The 22,194-nt window shown below is 47.1% G+C and overlaps 1 protein-coding gene across 1 annotated transcript in view; it reads left to right on the top strand.

Moving 5' to 3' along the window:
- The first annotated feature begins 6,130 nt into the window (after nucleotides 1–6,130).
- The window catches only part of LOC116953494 (rho GTPase-activating protein 6-like), an 88,037-nt gene continuing 71,973 nt past the window's right edge, over nucleotides 6,131–22,194 (top strand). The window contains exons 1-3 of the mRNA XM_076073978.1: nucleotides 6,131–6,354; nucleotides 6,815–6,874; nucleotides 7,732–8,142. Of these exons, the coding sequence (XP_075930093.1) occupies nucleotides 6,133–6,354; nucleotides 6,815–6,874; nucleotides 7,732–8,142 (693 nt within the window). The 5' untranslated portion in view covers nucleotides 6,131–6,132. The remainder of the gene's footprint in view (nucleotides 6,355–6,814; nucleotides 6,875–7,731; nucleotides 8,143–22,194) is intronic.

The raw sequence follows: 22,194 nt of genomic DNA, 5'->3' as shown, positions 1-22,194 counted from the left end.
TCGGTCAGTGCGCCTGCCTCACTCAGCGGTTCCATTAGCCGCTCCAAACCTCCCTCCCCCACCTGCCAAAACGGCCCCCCATCGATGGCGTGCTATGAGCAGCGATCTGGTGAATGGAGAGCTGCGAAGTGCGCAGAGAGACAAGGTGAGAGAGAGAGAACGAGAGAGGAAGGGAGGCAGGGAGACACCAGGGACTGAGCCAGCCCTGCTGAGATCCTCACGGTCCACGGCTTAATTCCAACCGGAGCGGTCCAGGGCTGATTTCTGGGGAAGGGGGGGGGGGGGGCGGGGAACGTCCCTACCACCTACCCCCAAAGGATCTAGGGTCCAGGGGGTTAGGGATATGCAAACAATTCCAAATATTCCATGAGAAATTAAGCTCTGCCAACCCCCACAGGCCATTGTCAATCCACTGCTGGATGAAGGCCGTTTCGTCCATGAGGGTTGTTTGACCAGTAATGCCGGTCAGTGCAGGTTTCTGAAGAGGAGTGTGGAGGAGGGGAGGGCAGGATTAATTTCAGATGCTACATTGTAACTGTCGTTAGCCGTGGCCGGAAATCTAACTCAATGCGTGAACCACCACACCTCTGAGAAGCTCAATTCGAGACTGGGTTCTCAAATGTGGCGATGTTAATGGTGCCAGCCTGGTCATCATTGGTTGCAAGCAATAAAACAAAACCCATAATTACAAATCTGGTGTACCGTTAATTCGGCTAAGTCCAGCTCGGAGAATTTGATTTTTTAAAAAAGTTTGATAGACCGATGATGCACGCTATTCAGAAGGCATAAGACCAGGCGCGCCGCTCAACATATTAATGAAGACACGCCGATATAAAGATTTAAAGAACATTGTTTGGGACTCTAATGGTTTCGCTGTATTCATTGCGGTTAGTTAACGCCACGCACTCTAAAAATAACGTTTTTTTCTTATAAGGTTCACCATCTGACGCCGCTGTCCAATTGATGGATCGCGTCGATTCAAGGGACTCCCAAAGCCGCTGTGCTGAGAGTTGGCCAGCAGATGGCAGTACAGCAAATGGTTTGTGAAGCCAGAGTCCAGGCCAGATATTTCGTTTGTCGGTAACACCCGAGATGGTTTAACTACAGTGGTTCCATTTAAATTTTGATTTAAAGCTTTCGTGACTGCAGTAATTCATATTCTTAGTTTTTTCGGTAAAGTCACGTTGAAGAGAAACAACAAAATAACAAAATATATATAAAACAATAAAAAATTCTCACGACGTTTCGACCATAACTCAAACGGTCATCATCAGGTGTGTCGGTTTGCATAAATGTATTTTTAAACGGCACATTTATTTATTTATAAAAAAACGTTGGCGTCACGCGCAGCGATTGGCAGTTTGCCCAGGACTAGTCCATCTATTTTTTGAAAAGAGGAGGGGGGAGACGAAATTTTTTATAATGTATGCTGTCTGAAAGCCACTGTAAGCGTGAACAATCAATCAAGAACTGAAATGATTTATCAAATCTTTCCAATGATTGCTAAGATAGAATCCATCTTCTCGGTTGAAATTGTCTCTGTGCTTGTATATGTGGATAGCCTCATGAACGAATTTATTTATTTATGTGGCCGATAACAAATAATTCCGTATTTAAAATGAGTGGACTATTGAAATAATTAGCTCTCATTGGTCCATATATATGTGTCAGTACTACTAAAATATTGCCACATGAGATGGTACCAATTTCTGCTCTGGCTCATGGACTGATGCAGTATTGTCCCCTCGTGTAAGTGTGTTGGATTTTCTCGAAAGTTCTCCGGTTTCCTCACACGTGAAGACAAGCGCCCGTTCGTGGAATTAACCAAACAGGTCAAATGTAGCAGAAGCTTTCCTGACAAGGAGTCTTGAGACTCAGCGAGGAATCTCTGCATGACACTTGAATCGCTTTGTTCTACGACCTTCTGACAACCGATTATGCTGGTTTCGGTGAGTCCAAAGTTGTTAATAGAGCGATCCCTCGTTGTAAGGCACTTCATAATTTGCAATTTCACTAGAACGTAACTTATTAATTAGAGAAGAAATTCGATATAGGTATATACTGTAATTGAAGTCAATGGCAAACCTAGGGTTCTATGTACGGAATTTTGTTTAATTGACAATTGTTCAAGGGCATCTTTTCCGTAAATCAATGGATGCCCGAATTCGTATTTTTAAAGATGCTTAAGCAGACGAATATACGACAGAGACAGATGAGCATAGAGTCCGACAGACACTCCGACCGCACAACATTATATAAATCTTATATCGTATGTTATGATCACTGTTACATTGCTTTTATGGCCTTATTTTGGTGATGTCGAAAACGTTTGTTGGTTTGGCCATGATTGTTTGTTGTAGTACGGAGTTAGACTGATGGCCTTAATATAAGTTGTCTTGTGGTTGTTGTTGTTGTTTGACTTGCATCCCACTGGGATTTTTGCAGACAGCGTTGGTGTATGGTGCTTTTTCAGAAATATTTTGCTGTTTTTTTACTGGATTTTCTGTTTGCACAGTCACATAGTCACTTTAAGATGTTTTCTTGTTCATGTTTTGTTTTTTGTTTGTTGCGGTTGCACCCGATTCAAGAGCCGAATGGCTCACAGGGCTATACCAAATAAATGAAAAAAATCAGATGCGCTGTTTTTTCCCTTAAGCCACGCTTCGTTATACGAAAACTCGATATACGGAATTTCGCTTTCAGAAAACTACAACATTTGCGCAGGATTTCACCCACCCTTTTTCAACGTTCTTACTTCATTAAAAGTAACTCAAGATGTCTGGAAAGAGGCCATTACGTGCATATGATAGCAGAAGTGCAAAAAAACCCCATACATGTACGATGTAAGTACTGCACAGTATATTTTACGTCGCGACTTAATTTGAGTATTTTTTTCATTTATTACGTTTTAGATTTTTACATGAAATATAGGGCCGAATTTGTTTCCATAGGAACGCATCTCCAATGATATTATTGAAGTCAATAGGAAAATAGGATTCGATGTGCGGGAATGTCCCTTTAAATATGCGCGGGGAACGTCAGCAACACGTACAGCCGACAAAACGCACTGATGCACCACATGCAATACATTCCCTAGTCACCGGTCTCCGCCTTCCCCTTCGCCAACCTGCACAGACCAGCGTGGCGAAGTATGGTCAAACAAGCCCCATGACCGGCACCACGTGGCAAGGCCTTTGTCTAGCGCAGGCGTCGGTAACCAAAATAACGAGAAGAGTAAAACAATTTTTCGAATTCGGTCAAATAAAATAAAATAAAGATATTTCAAGAGCTGCAATGCACCTTGGTGAATACGAGACGGTGGTCCTTCATAAATAACGTCAAGAAGCAGTCCTTAAAGAGCCACATGCGGCTTCATAGCCGCAGCTTGCCGACCCCTGGGTCTAGCGGTTGGTTGTTGAAAGCGCCGGGAATGTACATCCTCCAATGTCTCTTGGTGCATCCATCATAGAGGTTTGTTTGGGTTAGATCGGCAATTAGTAAGGTTGGTCACGTAAACAGAACATGCCAATTCGTTACTAGTACAGAGGATATTTAAGGAACGAAACAGGGGGATTTCTCCACAAATCTGGCTGTCACCTGATGAAGCCAGTTGTAGTTACTGGCGAAACGTCCTGCTCATATTGTCAATGTTGTAGATTCGCTCTCCAACACACTGCTGTGCTATGCGAGTAACGAATTGGCATGTTCTGGTTACGTGACAACCTTACTAATTGGCTGTGTCGGGTGGTGATGGGTTTAACAACACATTTTATATTTACGCGATCTAACCTAAAATAAAACCTATGTTATGGATTTTATTGGTCGCGAAAGCCTACTACGTCTTGAACTTTCTTGGTGCACTTCGGGTTTCCACGTTCTGATATTTTCCGGTGAACAGAATTGCGCGCCAGTATTCTGCAATGCATTTTGTAAATGTGGAGCCGTCTTTATGAGCGCACTCATTAAATATGCCCACGTGTTTTTTTTTTGGAGGTGGGGAGGGTAAGATATTAAACGCCACTGCAGAACCAGATGAAGTATGAAGACAAAAAAACGTTCCAGCTCCTACTCTCGGCGCGTGTGACGCTCCCCAATAACTCCACGCGTCCAGGAGTGCTCCTGCTCCGACACCTGCTGGACACTCTCTTTGGCTTTTAACTTTTTTTTCGTTCAAAAGTCAACTTAGACGAGATCTACTTTCGTGCTTTGAAGAGCCATTGCCCGAAACGTCACCTATTACGTGTTTTTTTTTTCTTTTCGTTTAAGGCCACAGTGTTATTGGCGAATGTGCTGCGTTTTAAATATATTTTAACTTTGTCTCTGCACCACTGCCCAGCGCAGTTGCTTTTCACCAAGTTAATGTCGATATATATTTGTTTAACGAAATCACTTCCACTCTGCCATTTGGTAGGGAGAGAGGTCTCAGACGCTACTGCTGCTGCTGATGCGCAAATAGATTCCGGTGATATCACCATCCGTGATCAATCCACTGCTAGATTAAGACCTCCGCCAGACCGCCGTATCTCTCGTCGCGATTCTGCGATTTGGCAATCCACCTCGCACCTGCACACCAGCTGATTTCATTGTTTACATCTCCTCGGTTTATGTCCACTCCGACGTTCCATTCCTCGTGGGAGTACACTTTTTTAAATGTGTACACGTGTTGTATGCGTATGCCCGGTGTGCCTAGGTACACCTTGTAAATATTTACACGTATGTACAGGTGCATTGTTACAACACAGAACCCTGAAAGATGGTAAGGGCCTAGGGAGGCCTTCATCCAGCAGTTGATTGAACATGGCTGATGATGATGATGACGATGCCGAGGTGCAACCTGCAATTGTATACAGTTTTCGCGTTTCTAGGTATACTTCATTAATGTTTATGGGTGTCCTTTTTTCAACGTTGATACAACAAACCCCTTGACCAGATCACCTGCAATACGCTTCGGATGGCGTTTGGATGGATGACCACCACATCAAAAACATTGCCACGGACGAATGAGCAGTATCTCAATATTGCATGTCGTTGGTCTGGAGCCGTGTTTCTGGGTACACTCTTTAAATGCGTCCACGTGTTTTTGTGTACACTTTCTAAATGTGTCTGGGTGGGTGGGGGTCTAGAGGTCGCAAATTGGCGCGCGTGCCACCCATTATCCAGCCAATTAACCGTGCTGTGTCCTCCGAGTGCGTTATGAACTTCATGTTTCGTTAAAGTTTAATTTTAATACATAAACCGGAAGGTTATTTGCCGACTCTTGTCCAAATATGAACACGCGCGCGGGCACACACACACACGCACGCACACACGCACACAAGTACGGGTGAGAGTCCACAGGTGATCGGTGAGCACTCGGTTGAGTGTGTCAGGTTCATTAAACGAGGCTCATTGCAACCGCTCGGTGAATGAAGCCAGAGAGGGATTCATGGTCCACACTTCATCAGGACTAAAGTTCGATACCCGTGCGGGGGGGGGGGGGTGTTGTCGTGCTCGCGCTTTGTGTGTGTCTACAGGTGAGTCTGCCCGTACGCGTGCGTACATGTTTCTGTGTGTACGAGTGTGTGCGGACGTTGGTGTGTACACGTGAGTGCGTGCAGATGAATGCGTGTGCATGAGGTTGATGTGTGTACAGGTGTATGTACAAGCGATTGTACTTTGTACATAAGTACTGTTGTAAATGTGTGTGTGTACTGGTGTGAAGGTGAGTGTATACAGCGCTGTGTACGGGTATGTGTATGGGCGCGCGTGTGTAGAGCTGTGCGTATGTACACAAGTGTGGCTGCATTGGTGCAGTGCAATGTACGTACAGGTGCGCAAGTGCAGACAGGCAGTGTGGGGAGCGGTGGTGGAGCGGTTAGCGCGCTGCGCTATGGAACCCGGCGACCCGGGTTCGGTTCCCGGTGACGATTATCTGAACCGGTCGTGGGCCTCCCCTAGGTCGACTCAGCCTCAAATTACTACCTGGTGCGGTGAGCAAACATCGCCACTGGGGAAACAAAGGCGGACGAGCGTGGTGCTGCCCCCCCCCCCCCCACCCCCTCGTGTACCGTTTCGGCCTTCTTAGGTGCTCGCTAACAGCACTTTCCACTACAGTCTGTTAAGGGATCTTTGTCTTTGCAGGTATCGGACGTCATGCAGCAGCAGCAGCAGCAGCCGCCACCCCCTCGCTGCCACCCACGGCTGCGTGCGACCCGCAGCCTGGACCCCGGGCTGTCGGGGGCCCTGGGAGGGGGTGCCCCGGGAGGGGGTCCCCTCTGCCGCTCGGATGCCCTCTCCTCGCTTCACCTCGCCGCCTCCCTGGGACCCCAGACAGACCCCCGCGCACAGCCCACGGGGGTCAGCTTCGACGGATGGGTGAGGAGTAGGGGTGGGTGTGATGGTTAGGATGTGGGATAATGAGGATGGCATGAGGCAGTGGGTGATGCTGAATGTGTGAGTGTGGTTTGATGATATTGAGTGTGGATGAGTTGATGCAATTGCAAATCGAATGGCATCCCTCGTGTGTGATGTGGGGAGCGATAGTGTAGTGGTTAGCGCGCTGCGCTATGAACCTGGCGACCCGGGTTCGATTTCCGCTCACGGCCAACCAGTGACGATTATCTGAACCGGTCCCGGGCCTCCCCTAGGTCGACTCAGCCTCAAATGAGTACCTAGTGCGGTGTGTAAACATCGTCACTGGGGAGAAAAAGGCGGTCGGGCGTGGTGCTGGCCACCCACCCCCTCGGCCTTCATAGGTGCTCGCTAACAGGACTTGCCTCTACAGTCTGTTAAGGCTATACGGGGGAACTTTTTGTTGTCTTTGTCTCCCCAACAGGTGATCGTGGAGGGCCAACCTACGTCACGATCAGCCGAGTCCCCCCACACTTCCCGCGGGGTATGGGACCCTCCCCACCCTGCTCCCCACCCACCCACCTCACAAATCGATCAATCGATTCTAAAATCATAGACTTCGGCCGGTAAGTTTCGTCGCAGCTCGGCATGAGTTTGGCACCAACACGGCTCAGCTCAGCTCAAAAACGCACGAGCGGTTTTGTTCAAGCTCGAGGAACTCCTCCTGAGTGTGGCTGCAATCACGCGGAGAGACACGGGGAGACACTGGGGGACACGGAGAGACACGCAGACGCAGGCTCAGGGTCTTGAGACTCGGGTTCGGGACCATTATCAGAGCCGGCTCAAGCCAAGACTAGCAGCGTGATTGCATTGCTTGTTGATGGTGATGATGGGTTTGGTGATCATTGAGCTAATGATTGTGGTCATTGGGAATAATGGTGTCTGGGATGATAATTTACAAAATACGAATGAAGATAATGTAACTCGTGAAGAAAATGGGTCGGGTTATCCGATTATTGAAGATGATGGAACTAATCATTCAGTGGCTCGTGATAATGATTAACAGGTAGGTATATTGATTTTGATTTAAAGCTTTCGTGACTGCAGGGATTCATATTCTTGGTTATTTCGGTAAAGTCACGTAGAAGGGAAACAATAACAATAATGTTTTATTGTTTTATATTTTTATTGTTTCTCTTCTACGTGACTTTACCGAAAGAACCAAGAATATGAATCCCTGCAGTCACTAAAGCTTTAAATAAATAAAAAATGGTCCTTTTCTTCAGTTGCACCGACTTGGTGATCGTGTTATGGGTGCTTTAAGCTAAGTCAGGTCGAGTTGACCTCAGTGATGCGTCTTGATGGTTTCATCAACGTATCCTCCCGTCGGTGCTGGTGCAGCACAGGGGATCTGCGGAAGACTCGGGCTCTAAGAGGGAGGAGGCCGGTGCAGGGGCTCGCAAGAAGCGGTGGAGTTCCCTGCATGGGCCCAGGAGAGATGGTGGAGGGGTACCGGGGCCCGAGGGAGAAGCAGAGGCTCGCAGGAAGCGATGGAGTTCCCTGCATGGGCCCAGGAGAGATGGTGGAGGGGTACCGGGGCCCGAGGAAGAGACGGGGGCTCGCAAGAAGCGGTGGAGTTCCCTGCATGGGCCCAGGAGGAATGGTGAAGGGATGCAGGGACTGGAGGAGGAGACGGGGGCTCAGAGAATGATATGGAGTTCTCTGCATGGGCCGGGGAAGGATGGTGGGGAGATGTGGGGACCCGGCGGTTCCTCGGAGAGAGAATCCTCCTGCTGGCTTGTGTCGCCTGGGGTGAGTCCACACGTGTTTGTGTGTGTGTGTGTTCGTACGTGCGTGTCTGGCAGTTGTGGGGAGCGGTGGGGCAACGGTTAACACACTACGCTAAAAACTTGGCGACACGCTCATGGCCAACACCAGGGACGATTATCTGAACCGGTCCTGGGCCTTCCCTAGGTTCACTCGGCCTCAAATGACTACCTGGTGCGATGCGTACACATCGCAGATTGGGAGGCAGTCGACTGGGCGTGGTGCTGGCCACCCACCTCCTCGTGTGCCGAGCCGGCCTTCATGGGTGCTCACTAACACCACTTGCCCCAAAGGCCTGCTAAGGTTATACGGGCTATCTTTTCCTTTGTTTTTGTGCGTCAGTTATAGGTACCAGACGTCCGAGTTTGGCCGGTGCAGTGCCGGTGTCAGTGTGTCCTGGCTCTGAAGTATGTGGGAGAATCCTACATTTGTGCCAGGTTTCATGATTTCTAACCTCATGCTATTCCATTCTTGTTCATGTCAAAACGTTCAGCAGCTAAATACGAATGTCGAGGTCTGCTCGCCACGACGAGAGGGCTTCAGGAGAGAGTTCGTGTAGTTGTGCTGTTCCTCCTGGATTGAGGGAGCACACCGACTACATGGTTTACTATATGGTCCATAGATTGGGTTCATGGCCACATCCGCACTCCTGTAGCTTGACTTTAATGTTCCATTTAATCAGAATAATAATAATAAATACTCTCTAGTTATTTCGGTAAAGTCACGTAGGTATGGATTCCTGCCTGTCACGAAAGCTTCAAATCAGGACAGAACAAGAATATGTATTGATACCGGAGGAATCCAATGAGCTTTAGAGCTTTTTTTCACAGACGACCACTAGTTGTCCCAGACGTTTAAGGAGATGTGCCCATCTCGGCCTCTTGATGTTCTGAAGCGGTTGGTGGTGCACCAGTGTCTTCTAGGTGCTGTATGTCAAAGTCAGGAGAGTGCGATATTTGGGTCTCGAGTGAGGTGTTTGTTTATTCTGGAGTAATGATACGGGCAACGGGCGGGGGCTACCTGGCCGGTGGGCGAGATTATCAGGCGAGTGGGCGTGGCCTATTTGCAGTAGGCGGAGCCAAGCTGGCGCAGTGGTTAAAACTTGTGCCTCGGGGCAAGGTAAACCTGGGTTCGATCCCGACTCGGACGTCTTTCTGTGTGGAGTGTATAGGTTTCTCGCCCTATTCTGCACGGGTTTCCTGCGGGTTATATGGTTTTCTCCCACAGCTTAAAAACAAGAATACTTTTATTTTGAGCCAAATATCCCAATGCTCATAAATTATGTGCAAAATACTAATTGTGGGGTTACACAAAGTAAGATAGCCCTCTACTGCGAAAACCTGCCAGAACCTTCCCGATAAAGACTCAGGCTTCCTGTGTAAACAACTGGTTTAAATCATTATAATAGTCACGAGTGCGAGGCTGCTCAGTGTGCATGAGGCTAGTGATTGAGTTGGTGTGGTTATGGAAAAGTTGGTGAGGCTGACAGATGGAGAAGTTGCTTGCTAGCCGTGTGCACTGGTTGAGCATCCCAGATACTTCGTAGCTATAAGTGACGATGTATGTAGATTCCTTGAGCATTTAGTGACTAAACTATAAACCTGGGTCCGTTCTGTGTCCTCCTCTCAACAAGACTTCAATTCTCACGTTTCCTCAATGAGAATCGAGCCTGGCACATACCTTGTATTGATGGTTAATGGCTGTCTTTGCTGTTTTTAGAGTGACAACACACACAAAAGGTGATTTTTATAGGCACCAAAATACGCGAAGGTGCCCATGGGCAAGGTCCCCTCCAGCACGCTTTGCATGCCTTGCTCCTCCGATTAGCACGGTTGGCTACGCACGGTGCGAAAGAAGTTCAGCATGCATACATGTCACGTGATATTACCATCTTGCGAGTTTAATACGCAATTGATTTACACCACTAAAAGTTGTATTTTTATCTTACCATTATGTGTTTTGGCAGAGGTAGGACAATGAGACGAATGACAAAGTTTCGACATTTTTACAAATCACCATTGCAGTTCAGCCGTTGTCAGAATTCCGTCAGAGATTCTCATCATTCGTGAAAAAGGGTTCAAATTGGTGTTGCTGTTGTTGATGTTTATGAGTGTTGAAATTATTTTTTTAGGAGGCCGCTGAAGCGTGAACGCGTGCTCGTGCATGCGTTTGGCAGGCGATGCGACCTCCTCTAGCGTTTAATGATTTCAAAATAACTGTCGCATTAACAATGACGCATGAACCACAGTGACCGCGTCAACAGGCGGAGAATGCAGCCGTGGCCAAAGAAAGGCGACGGGCGCGATTAATTAATAACGCCGAACGCTTCCGGCACCGTTCCCTTTCACAAGCAGAGCCAACGTCTCCCAACGTATCACGAATTATCCTGCAAAGCGAAAAACTCCTGAAACTGCTTTCAAGTTCCCGCAGTGTCCAAATAGTCTCAAACAAACTTGCCGACTTCGATTTAAAGCTTTCGTGACTGCAAGGATTCATCTTCTTTGGTTCTTTCGGTAAAGTCACGTAGAATGAGAATGAAATAATAAAATAAAACAATAACATTCTCACGACGTTTCGGCCACAACACAAGTGGCTGCGAATCTTAGCAGCGTTCATTCTTGCTCTGTCGTCCCGACAGGTTTGTTCCTTTCACCTGAAGAAGGCCACTTGTGTTGTGGCCGAAACGTCGTGAGAATTTTATTGTTTTATTTTATTATTGTATTCTCATTCTACGTGACTTTACCGAAAGAACCAAAGAAGAAAACACTTGCCAACGTTGGCCCAGCTTTGGCAAATGGCCCAACATTGGCCAAACGTTGCATGTTTAACTGGATTGCGTTTTGCCTTTAACGCCAGCCAAGACGCCGTTGGTAGTACAATTCCAGCACCAGGATGAGAGGCGACACGCAGAAAGCACAGCTACTACTCGCTTTTACAGCCCCATTTATATAGGCAGCAGCTGAAATAATTACCCAGGCACGCTCTGGGGCAACGTATGCTCTCTCACACCGTTTGAATAACTATTGTTATTTAACACTACACTCTGCTGATAAGACTCCTAATGTAGTCCGCGCCGTGTCACTGACACATTGGGCAACCCAGTGCCTGCACTTGTCAAGGCCTTGTGCCATATAACCCAGTAACACCAGTTGACGCTGCATTATTTTTGCGCTGTTTGATTCCAGCCCAACAGTGGTCGCTTTTGTCTTCACTTGGCATTTTCCAGGACCCACATGAAGGCCTGCTAGGTCCTTCCCTCTGATGCCATGTGCTTTATATGGGGCTCAACGAGTCCAGTCGTCATTATTTGCTCATCGATGTGATGAATGGCTGATTGGTCCGTTGACAGACCTCTTTGTTATCATGCCCTTCCAGGATGTATGCAGCACTCAACTATCTGTAGCGGGGGGCAGTAGGGCAGGGGTAAGATGCCACCTTGCCCCTGGTACAAAAAAAATGTCTGGATACAGCTTGGAGCGATCATGTCCACTCAGCTCTGAAATCCATTGAGTACTAATTTATTGGAAAATAATCAAAGGTCGCTGGCTTCTTTTAAGGTTGGCTTTTGGTACAATAACTTGTCATTTTCAACAATGGTTCAGGGCTGCCAACAAGAGATGAGGATTGCCCAAGGCCTGCTTGAGCTGAGACACTGGGAGATTGATCCCCTTGAGGTACGTTCAAATCCTCGACGGTCAACGAGGATCTTGTCTCATTGTGATGTGCAAATCCTTGTTGATTCGTTGGCGTATGAGGTCCGTGTCACTAAGTGTGAAAATGCGCCCTCGTGTGTCCGCACTGAGGGCTGCTGCTTTAACATGTTGAAACAGTGCTTGGTCCGTGAAGTCGTGTCTGTGCTGTGTATGTAAACTGGACTTTGTATTGGCAGTGAAGCCTAAGTGTCCTCATAATACATTCACCTGGCTTTGAGGCATTAAAATATATGCGGTATATATTCGCCGAACGATCTGCTAGTCTGGCTCGATGAGCCTCGTCCGTTCATACCGAGGCATCATAATGCTTACTAAACGTGCACTTGTCTGGCCTGTTGAGTCTTGAACATTGAAAGTGAAACGTAAGAATCCCAAACGTGCATTAGTATGGCTTCATGAGCCTTGTGAGTTTGCAGTGGATACTCAATCCTCAATGTATATTTGTCTCCTGTGACCGTTTGAGGTTAACACTGGAACCTAAGAATCCAAATATACCTTATTCTGGTTTCCTGAGCCTCCGACATATTAAACTACCGTGGTCGAATGGACCTATGTGAGTGTGGTAAATGAATATTGAACTCTAAGTCTCTTAGTTTTGTCAGTCTGGCTTTGACACTTCGGTGTTAACACTGAGCCTACACAATACGAAACCTACCTCCTGTTAATAATCTTCTCCGAAACATCAGAAATTGTTTCGTCACGCCACAGAAGTTCGTATCGTAAGCTCGCGCTCCGCACAAACTCGAAGTCATCAACATCATCAGCCATTGTCCATCCGCTGCTGAATGAAAGCCCCCACACCATCCATACCTCACAGTCGAATGGAGCTCCCGCACACGAAATACTAAAAACTTAGCTGCATAGCTCTTTTCTCAGAAGCGACCTGGCCACAAATGATAGCTCAACGAGGTGACTCATCACGTGGACATTTTACAGCGGCCAAATGCTCAAAACGCGTCGCGTTGATTCTAAATGTGGAGGGCAAAAACCGGAGGACCCGGTGAAAAATCCACGCGACCACAGAGAGAGAGACACGCAAACTCCAAATATACAGCAGGCGTCAGGGCCGGCATTGAAGCCACGACCTCCTGTATACCAGGCGAGGTAGTTAACACCTCGCCACCGTGGCACCCCACGAATTGACCTGTAACTCCCCGGTAGACGACCTGTTGGACACGTTCCCTTCTTTGACTGCCACTCCGACGCTAGGCTCGACCGTCGGCCGTCATCTCTTCCAGCCTTTGTTTGCCCAAGCCCACGTCTCTGAATAAAATGAATTGGCTTGGGTAGAAGACGTCGCTAAAAATGGATGGACGATGGTAAGAGATATATATAAATAAAGCAGTGGCAGCCAAGAAATGGAAGGTGTTCGACAGGACATCCACCGTAAGAGATGGGACAATTAAAATCAGTTCGCGTGCAAAGCAAGGTGGATTATTACATCGCAGGATCGGGGGAGGAAGCAGTGATTTGTGGTGGCCTTTATCCGGCAATGAATTGACCGTGGCCAGGGGTCGGCAACCAAAATAACGAGTCATTTTTTTGGAGTTCGGTAAAAAAAACTAAATATTTCAAGAGCCCCAATGCGTGTGAGTATGAGACGGTGCTTAATAAAGAACGTCACGAAGCAGTCCTTCAGAGAGCCGCAGGTTTGCCGACCCCTGGCCATGTCTAATTATGTCTACACATGAATAACAGACACACACAGCTCGTCGCTAATGTTTGAAGACTATGCCAGATTAGAATATATATTTTTTTCCCTTTCGTTGATAAGCCTTCTCTCTAGTCGTGTTCTACAAATAATTTCCCTTTGACTATAGCCCCTTTAATTTAAATATGAATTGCAAATACAACAAACAAACAAAAAACACCGTCCGTGTTCTTCATTAGCAAGCACGCGTTGCTCATTCAAATCTCCGCATGAATAGGGCATCTCCAGGGTTCCAATAATGATGGCAATGTTGATGTACATCAAAGGGGTCTCTAATGGGGCAGCCATGCACCACCACTACGGGTGGTACCCTGAGCCTGTTAGTGAGTCCCACAGTGTCGTGGCTCGAATCCAGAGGCCCGTGATGGAAAGAAGCCACGTGTATTCAAGCCGTACAAGGCAAATGCAGAAAGCTGTTAATCCTATCACGAATGCTATTCGAATTGCATGCACGCCCGATCACTAAATAATTGTATACGTATAGAAGTAATAATTGTTTATATTGTTATTATATATTTTTTAAACGTGTCACCTGTAAACATCCCCCCTTTCTAGATAGAACATTTCGTATGCGCAATGATGCAACAAACCTTATACGTATTTATATTCATCAACGATGGTTGGCCATGATCGATGCACCGCTGGATGAAGGCCTCTGCATGTCTTGTGAAGTAACGAGAATAATCCACACGGCGCGGGCACACGAGTCAATCTCGTGGCGCTCTCCATCTCCTCATGTCACGTCGCCTCGGACACGTCCCCACGACTCTGGGATATTGTTGCCCAAAGCACATCGTGTCCTTCTCGCGACGTGGTCCTGCCCAAGGCCACGTTTGTTAATGGGCGGAATACGGTAGTAGGATCCCCCTCTTGACCACGGTCGTTGGCTCCGCGAAACCGGTCGTTAGGTGATTTATTTGTTCGTTAAGCGAGAATATGATATACACGTTAGAGGCTTAATTCGTTCCGACAGCGTCTAAAGTTACCCTTTTTCACAAAAAAAAGGAATTTATCATGTTTAAACAGTGATATTAGTACATACAGTTACTAACCACATTATATACACATAATATAAAAATAAACATGATTAATCGATGCATTAATTTTTATTTCTTGTACCTACAACAGCCCGTCATTAACAGGGGAGTGGTCGCTAAGCAAACACCTTGAGCTCTATGGAGGCACTGCACTTCTATACACTACACTACTATACACTACACTATACACTACGCTTCTATACACTACACTACTATACACTACACTATACACTACACTTCTATACACTACACTACTATACACTACACTACTATACACAAAACTACTTTACACACTACGCTACTATACACACCACTAATATACACACTACACTTCTATACACTACACTACTATACACTACACTATACACTACACTTCTATACACTACACTACTATACACTGCACTATACACTACACTTCTATACACTACACTACTATACACTACACTACACTTCTATACACTACACTCCTATGCACTACACTATACACTACCCTTCTATACACTACACTACTATACACTACACTATTATACACTACACTATACACTACACTTCTATACACTACACTACTATACACTACACTATACACTACATTTCTATACACAACACTACTATACACTACTATACACACCACTACTATACACACTACACTACTATACACACCACTAATATACACACTACACTTCTATACACTACACTACTATACACTACACTATACACTACACTTCTATACACTACACTACTATACACTACACTTTACACTACACTTCTATACACTACACTACTATACACTACACTACTGTACACACCACTACTATATACACTACACTACTATACACACCACTAATATACACACTACACTTCTATACACTACACTACTATACACTACACTATACACTACACTACTATACACACTACTCTACTATACACTACACTACTATACACACCACTACTATACACACGACACTTCTATACACTACACTTCTATACATTACACTACTATACACACCACTACTATACACACTATACTTCTATACACTACACTACTATACACGCTACTCTACTATACACTACACTACTATACACACTACACTACTATACACCACACTACTATATACACTACACTACTATACACACTACACTACTATACACTATACTACTATACACTACATTACTGTACACACTACACTACTATACACACCACTACTATACACACTACACTAATATACACACCACTACTATACACACTACACTACATTATACACTGCACTACTATGCACTATATTAAATACTACACTACATTATACACAACATTATACACTACACTACATTATACACTGCACTACTATACACTACATTATACACTACACTGCACTATACACTACATTATACACGACACTACTATACACTACATTATACACTACACTACATTATACACTACACTACATTATACACAACATTATACACTACACTACATTATACACCACACTACTATACACTACATTATACACTACACTACATTATACACAACATTATACACTACACTACATTATACACTGCACTACTATACACTGCACTACTATACACTACACTACATTATACACTGCATTATACACTGCACTACATTATAGACGACTGTTCTACTCCCACGTCATTGACTTGCGCGTGTTCTCTCGTCCACGCGCGTCCCCCGCCGTCAACGGCACTCTGGCCGGTCACGTGTTTAAATGCACCACGTTGTCAGCAGAGGGCGTTACAGCAAAATATCGAATGCTGTAACGCGCTTCGCTTCCACCGCCAATGATTCCCCACCTTCACCAACCCGCGCAAACGACCAGCGAAGTGAAGTATGGTCAACTAACCCCCCCACCCCACCCCACGGCGTTCAGTAACATTATAGTAGACTGCTGTGTACACGTGCTTCAGTAATTCGCGACAATTCAGTAGCTTAATGCATGCTGACAATGTACGACGTATGGAGATGCAGACCGCACTGATGCAACTTCATAGAAACATGTGCTACACGTGTGATCCTTCGATAGCTATGCTAATGATGATGGCAATTTGTTTAAAAAGTGTGCATAACAAGTACAGTACAGCCCTTCTGTCAATCCGCTGCTGGATGAGGACCTCCCCCGGCACACCGTGCCGATCGTGGGAGCTACTTTGGTGGTGAATTGGGGGGTAGGGAGTCGAGAGACGGGGAGCAAGGACCGGTTCGGATAGATACATCAGTGCCGGATTATCCTAGTAGCACAAGCAGCTATGTAGCTACTTGTGCTACTACATATGTAGTAGCTAATACATATGTAGTAGCTACTACATATGTAGTAGCTACTAGTAGCTACTACATATGTATTAGCTAATACTGGTAGGAACGAAGTTGTAAACTGAGTGTACCAGCCTGCAATAGATTAATGTGTCCGTCCGTCCGTCCCCTTTCATTACTTTAACGAAGTGAAATCTCGTGCTGTTGGGTGTAAAATCAGCAATAGACAGCGCAGAGACTTGTCCTACCAGCCCACCCTGCAGGGACCTGTTACATATGTAGTAGCTAATACATATGTAGTAGCTAATACATATGTAGTAGCTAATACATGTGTAGTAGCTACTACGGGCCCCGCACTTTCAAGGGCATCGCGCTAAATTCTTTCAAGCTATCAATTCGGGTTCAGTTATTCTGCACTTGCTCTATTACTGTAGTACTATACCGCCTTCAACTTTTATGAAAAGACTGGGTGTTTAAGGTTAGCGATTTATCGTATTATCTGGCTGTATAGCAAATGAAAAAATACAATTTACTACGCAAGTAAAAAATGTGTGTTTTAATATTTATGTTCTTTCTAATATATAGGGCCCCTATATAACATATATGCTTCAAGCACCGCACTAGCTTAATCTGGCACTGAGAAACATTTATATATAATTCGCCACAGAGGTTAGCTACCTCACCTGGTGTACATGTTCTCCCCTAACTCACCTGGTGTACATGTTCTCCCCTACCTCACCTAGTGTACATGTTCTCCCTACCTCACCTGGTGTACATGTTCTCCCTACCTCACCTGGTGTACATGTTCTCCCTACCTCACCTAGTGTACATGTTCTCCCTACCTCACCTGGTGTACATGTTCTCCCTACCTCACCTAGTGTACATGTTCTCCCTACCTCACCTGGTGTACATGTTCTCCCCTACCTCACCTGGTGTGCATGGTCTCTCCTACCTCACCTGGTGTGCATGTTCTCCCTACCTCACCTGGTGTACATGTTCTCCCTACCTCGCCTGGTGTACATGTTCTCCCCTACCTCACCTGGTGTACATGTTCTCCCTACCTCACCTAGTGTACATGTTCTCCCTACCTCACCTAGTGTACATGTTCTCCCGACCTCACCTGGTGTACATGTTCTCCCCTACCTCGCCTGGTGTACATGTTCTCCCTACCTCACCTGGTGTACATGTTCTCCCCTACCTCGCCTGGTGTACATGTTCTCTCCTACCTCACCTGGCGTACATGTTCTCTCCTACCTCGCCTGGTGTACATGTTCTCCCTACCTCACCTGGTGTACATGTTCTCCCTACCTCACCTGGTGTACATGTTCTCCCTACCTCACCTGGTGTACATGTTCTCCCTACCTCGCCTGGTGTACATGTTCTCTCCTACCTCAACTGGTGTACATGTTATCTCCTACCTCGCCTGGTGTACATGTTCTCCATACCTCACCTGGTGTACATGTTCTCCCTACCTCACCTGGTGTACATGTTCTCCCTACCTCACCTGGTGTGCATGTTCTCTCCTTCCTCACCTGGTGTGCATGTTCTCCCTACCTCGCCTGGTGTACATGTTCTCTCCTACCTCGCCTGGTGTACATGTTCTCCCTACCTCACCTGGTGTACATGTTCTCCCTACCTCACCTGGTGTACATGTTCTCCCCTACCTCACCTGGTGTGCATGGTCTCTCCTACCTCACCTGGTGTGCATGTTCTCTCCTTCCTCACCTGGTGTACATGTTCTCCCCTACCTCACCTGGTGTACATGTTCTCCCTACCTCACCTAGTGTACATGTTCTCCCGACCTCACCTGGTGTACATGTTCTCCCCTACCTCACCTGGTGTACATGTTCTCCCTACCTCACCTGGCGTACATGTTCTCCCCTACTTCACCTGGTGTACATGTTCTCTCCTACCTCGCCTGGTGTGCATGTTCTCCCCTACCTCGCCTGGTGTACATGTTCTCCCCTACCTCACCTGGTGTACATGTTCTCTCCTACCTCACCTGGTGTACATGTTCTCCCTACCTCGCCTGGTGTACATGTTCTCTCCTACCTCACCTGGCGTACATGTTCTCCCCTACCTCACCTGGTGTACATGTTCTCTCCTACCTCGCCTGGTGTGCATGTTCTCCCTACCTCACCTGGTGTACATGTTCTCCCTACCTCACCTGGTGTACATGTTCTCTCCACCTCACCTGGTGTACATGTTCTCCCTACCTCACCTGGTGTACATGTTCTCCCTACCTCACCTGGTGTACATGTTCTCCCCTACCTCACCTGGTGTACATGTTCTCCCTACCTCACCTGGTGTACATGTTCTCCCTACCTCACCTGGTGTACATGTTCTCCCTACCTTGCCTGGTGTACATGTTCTCTCCTACCTCAACTGGTGTACATGTTATCTCTTACCTCGCCTGGTGTACATGTTCTCCCTACCTCACCTGGTGTGCATGTTCTCTCCTACCTTGCCTGGTGTACATGTTCTCTCCTACCTCGCCTGGTGTACATATTCTACCTACCTCACCTGGTGTACATGTTCTCCCCTACCTCACCTGGTGTACATGTTCTCCCTACCTCACCTGGTGTGCATGTTCTCTCCTTCCTCACCTGGTGTGCATGTTCTCCCTACCTCGCCTGGTGTACATGTTCTCTCCTACCTCGCCTGGTGTACATGTTCTCTCCTACCTCACCTGGTGTGCATGTTCTCCCTACCTCGCCTGGTGTGCATGTTCTCCCTACCTCGCCTGGTGTGCATGTTCTCTCCTACCTCGCCTGGTGTACATGTTCTCCCTACCTCACCTGGTGTGCATGTTCTCCCTACCTCGCCTGGTGTGCATGTTCTCTCCTACCTCGCCTGGTGTACATGTTCTCCCTACCTCGCCTGGTGTACATGTTCTCCCTTCCTCGCCTGGTGTACATTTTCTCTCCTACCTCACCTGGTGTACATGTTCTCCCTACCTCGCCTGGTGTACATGTTCTCCCTACCTCGCCTGGTGTACATGTTCTCCCTACCTCGCCTGGTGTACATGTTCTCCCTACCTCACCTGGTGTACATGTTCTCCCTACCTCACCTGGTGTACATGTTCTCTCCTACCTTGCCTGGTGTACATGTTCTCTCCTACCTCGCCTGTTCTCCCTACCTCACCTGGTGTACATGTTCTCCCCTACCTCGCCTGGTGTACATGTTCTCCCCTACCTCGCCTGGTGTACATGTTCTCCCCTACCTCGCCTGGTGTACATGTTCTCTCCTACCTCGCCTGGTGTACATGTTCTCCCTACCTCACCTGGTGTACATGTTCTCCCCTACCTCACCTGGTGTACATGTTCTCCCTACCTCACCTGGTGTACATGTTCTCCCCTACCTCACCTGGTGTACATGTTCTCCCCTACTTCACCTGGTGTACATGTTCTCTCCTACCTCGCCTGGTGTACATGTTCTCCCTACCTCACCTGGTGTACATGTTCTCTCCTACCTCGCCTGGTGTACATGTTTTCCCCTACCTCACCTGGTGTACATGTTCTCCCTACCTCACCTGGTGTACACGTTCTCTCCTACCTCGCCTGGTGTACATGTTCTCCCCTACCTCGCCTGGTGTACATGTTCTCCCCTACCTCACCTGGTGTACATGTTCTCCCATACCTCGCCTGGTGTACATGTTCTCCCCTACCTCACCTGGTGTACATGTTCTCCCATACCTCCCCTGGTGTACATGTTATCCCCTACTTCACCTGGTGTACATGTTCTCTCCTACCTCACCTGGTGTACATGTTCTCCCCTACCTCACCTGGTGTACATGTTCTCCCCTACTTCACCTGGTGTACATGTTCTCCCCTACCTCGCCTGGTGTACATGTTCTCCCCTACCTTGCCTGGTGTACATGTTCTCCTCTACCTCGCCTGGTGTACATGTTCTCCCCTACCTCGCCTGGTGTACATGTTCTCCCCTACCTCGCCTGGTGTACATGTTCTCCCCTACTTCACCTGGTGTACATGTTCTCTCCTACCTCGCCTGGTGTACATGTTCTCCCTACCTCACCTGGTGTACATGTTCTCCCTACCTCGCCTGGTGTACATGTTCTCCCCTACCTCGCCTGGTGTACATGTTCTCCCCTACTTCACCTGGTGTACATGTTCTTCCCTACCTCGCCTGGTGTACATGTTCTCTCCTACCTTGCCTGGTGTACATGTTCTCCCCTACCTCACCTGGTGTACATGTTCTCTCCTATCTCACCTGGTGTACATGTTCTCCCCTACCTCACCTGGTGTACATGTTCTCCCCTACCTCGCCTGGTGTACATGTTCTCCCCTACCTTGCCTGGTGTACATGTTCTCTCCTACCTCACCTGGTGTACATGTTCTCTCCTACCTCGCCTGGTGTACATGTTCTCCCCTACCTCGCCTGGTGTACATGTTCTCCCCTACCTCGCCTGGTGTACATGTTCTCCTCTACTTCACCTGGTGTACATGTTCTCTCCTACCTCGCCTGGTGTACATGTTCTCCCTACCTCACCTGGTGTACATGTTCTCCCTACCTCGCCTGGTGTACATGTTCTCCCCTACTTCACCTGGTGTACATGTTCTCCCCTACCTCGCCTGGTGTACATGTTCTCCCCTACCTCACCTGGTGTACATGTTCTCCTTTACTTCACCTGGTGTACATGTTCTCCCCTACCTCGCCTGGTGTACATGTTCTCCCCTACCTCACCTGGTGTACATGTTCTCTCCTACCTCGCCTGGTGTGCATGTTCTTCCCTACCTCACCTGGTGTACATGTTCTCCCCGTGATTGCGTGGAGATTTCTCCGGCTCCTCCGGTTTTTCCCTCGACATTTAAAATCGACGTCACGTATTATTGGTTCTTTCGGTAAAGTCACGTAGAAGGGAAACAATAAAATAATAATAAAAAAATAAAAACATAAAACAATAAAATGTTCCCTTCTACGTGACTTTACCGAAAGAACCAAGAATATGAATCACTGCAGTCACGAAAGCTTTAAATAAAATATCGACGTCACGTGTTTAGACTATTTGGTTGCGATACATTGTCACGTGACAAGCCACTTCGTTGAGCTATCATTTGTGGCCAGGTCGCTTCTGAAAATGAGCTCGATAGCTCAGTGTGCCTTACCTGGTTAAATACAATAAAAAATGTTTTAAACTGTAGGTTCAGAGTGCAGTGCGCTCGCCACTCGTATGCATTAGGCTGTGGTAATGCTGTTTAAGTGTGAGGACGCTCATGCATATGGATGGCTACTAATACAGCATCCAGTGTGTCAGTAACACACCTGAATGTTTGATGATGTAACACCGCT

This window comes from Petromyzon marinus, chromosome 3 (assembly GCF_048934315.1).
Source record: "Petromyzon marinus isolate PM22_M1 ecotype Great Lakes invasive population chromosome 3, UKy_Petmar_22M1.pri1.0, whole genome shotgun sequence".
Lineage (NCBI taxonomy): Eukaryota > Metazoa > Chordata > Hyperoartia > Petromyzontiformes > Petromyzontidae > Petromyzon > Petromyzon marinus.
The sequence above is the reverse complement of the archived record's forward strand: the minus strand, read 5'-3'. Positions and strand labels throughout refer to the sequence as shown.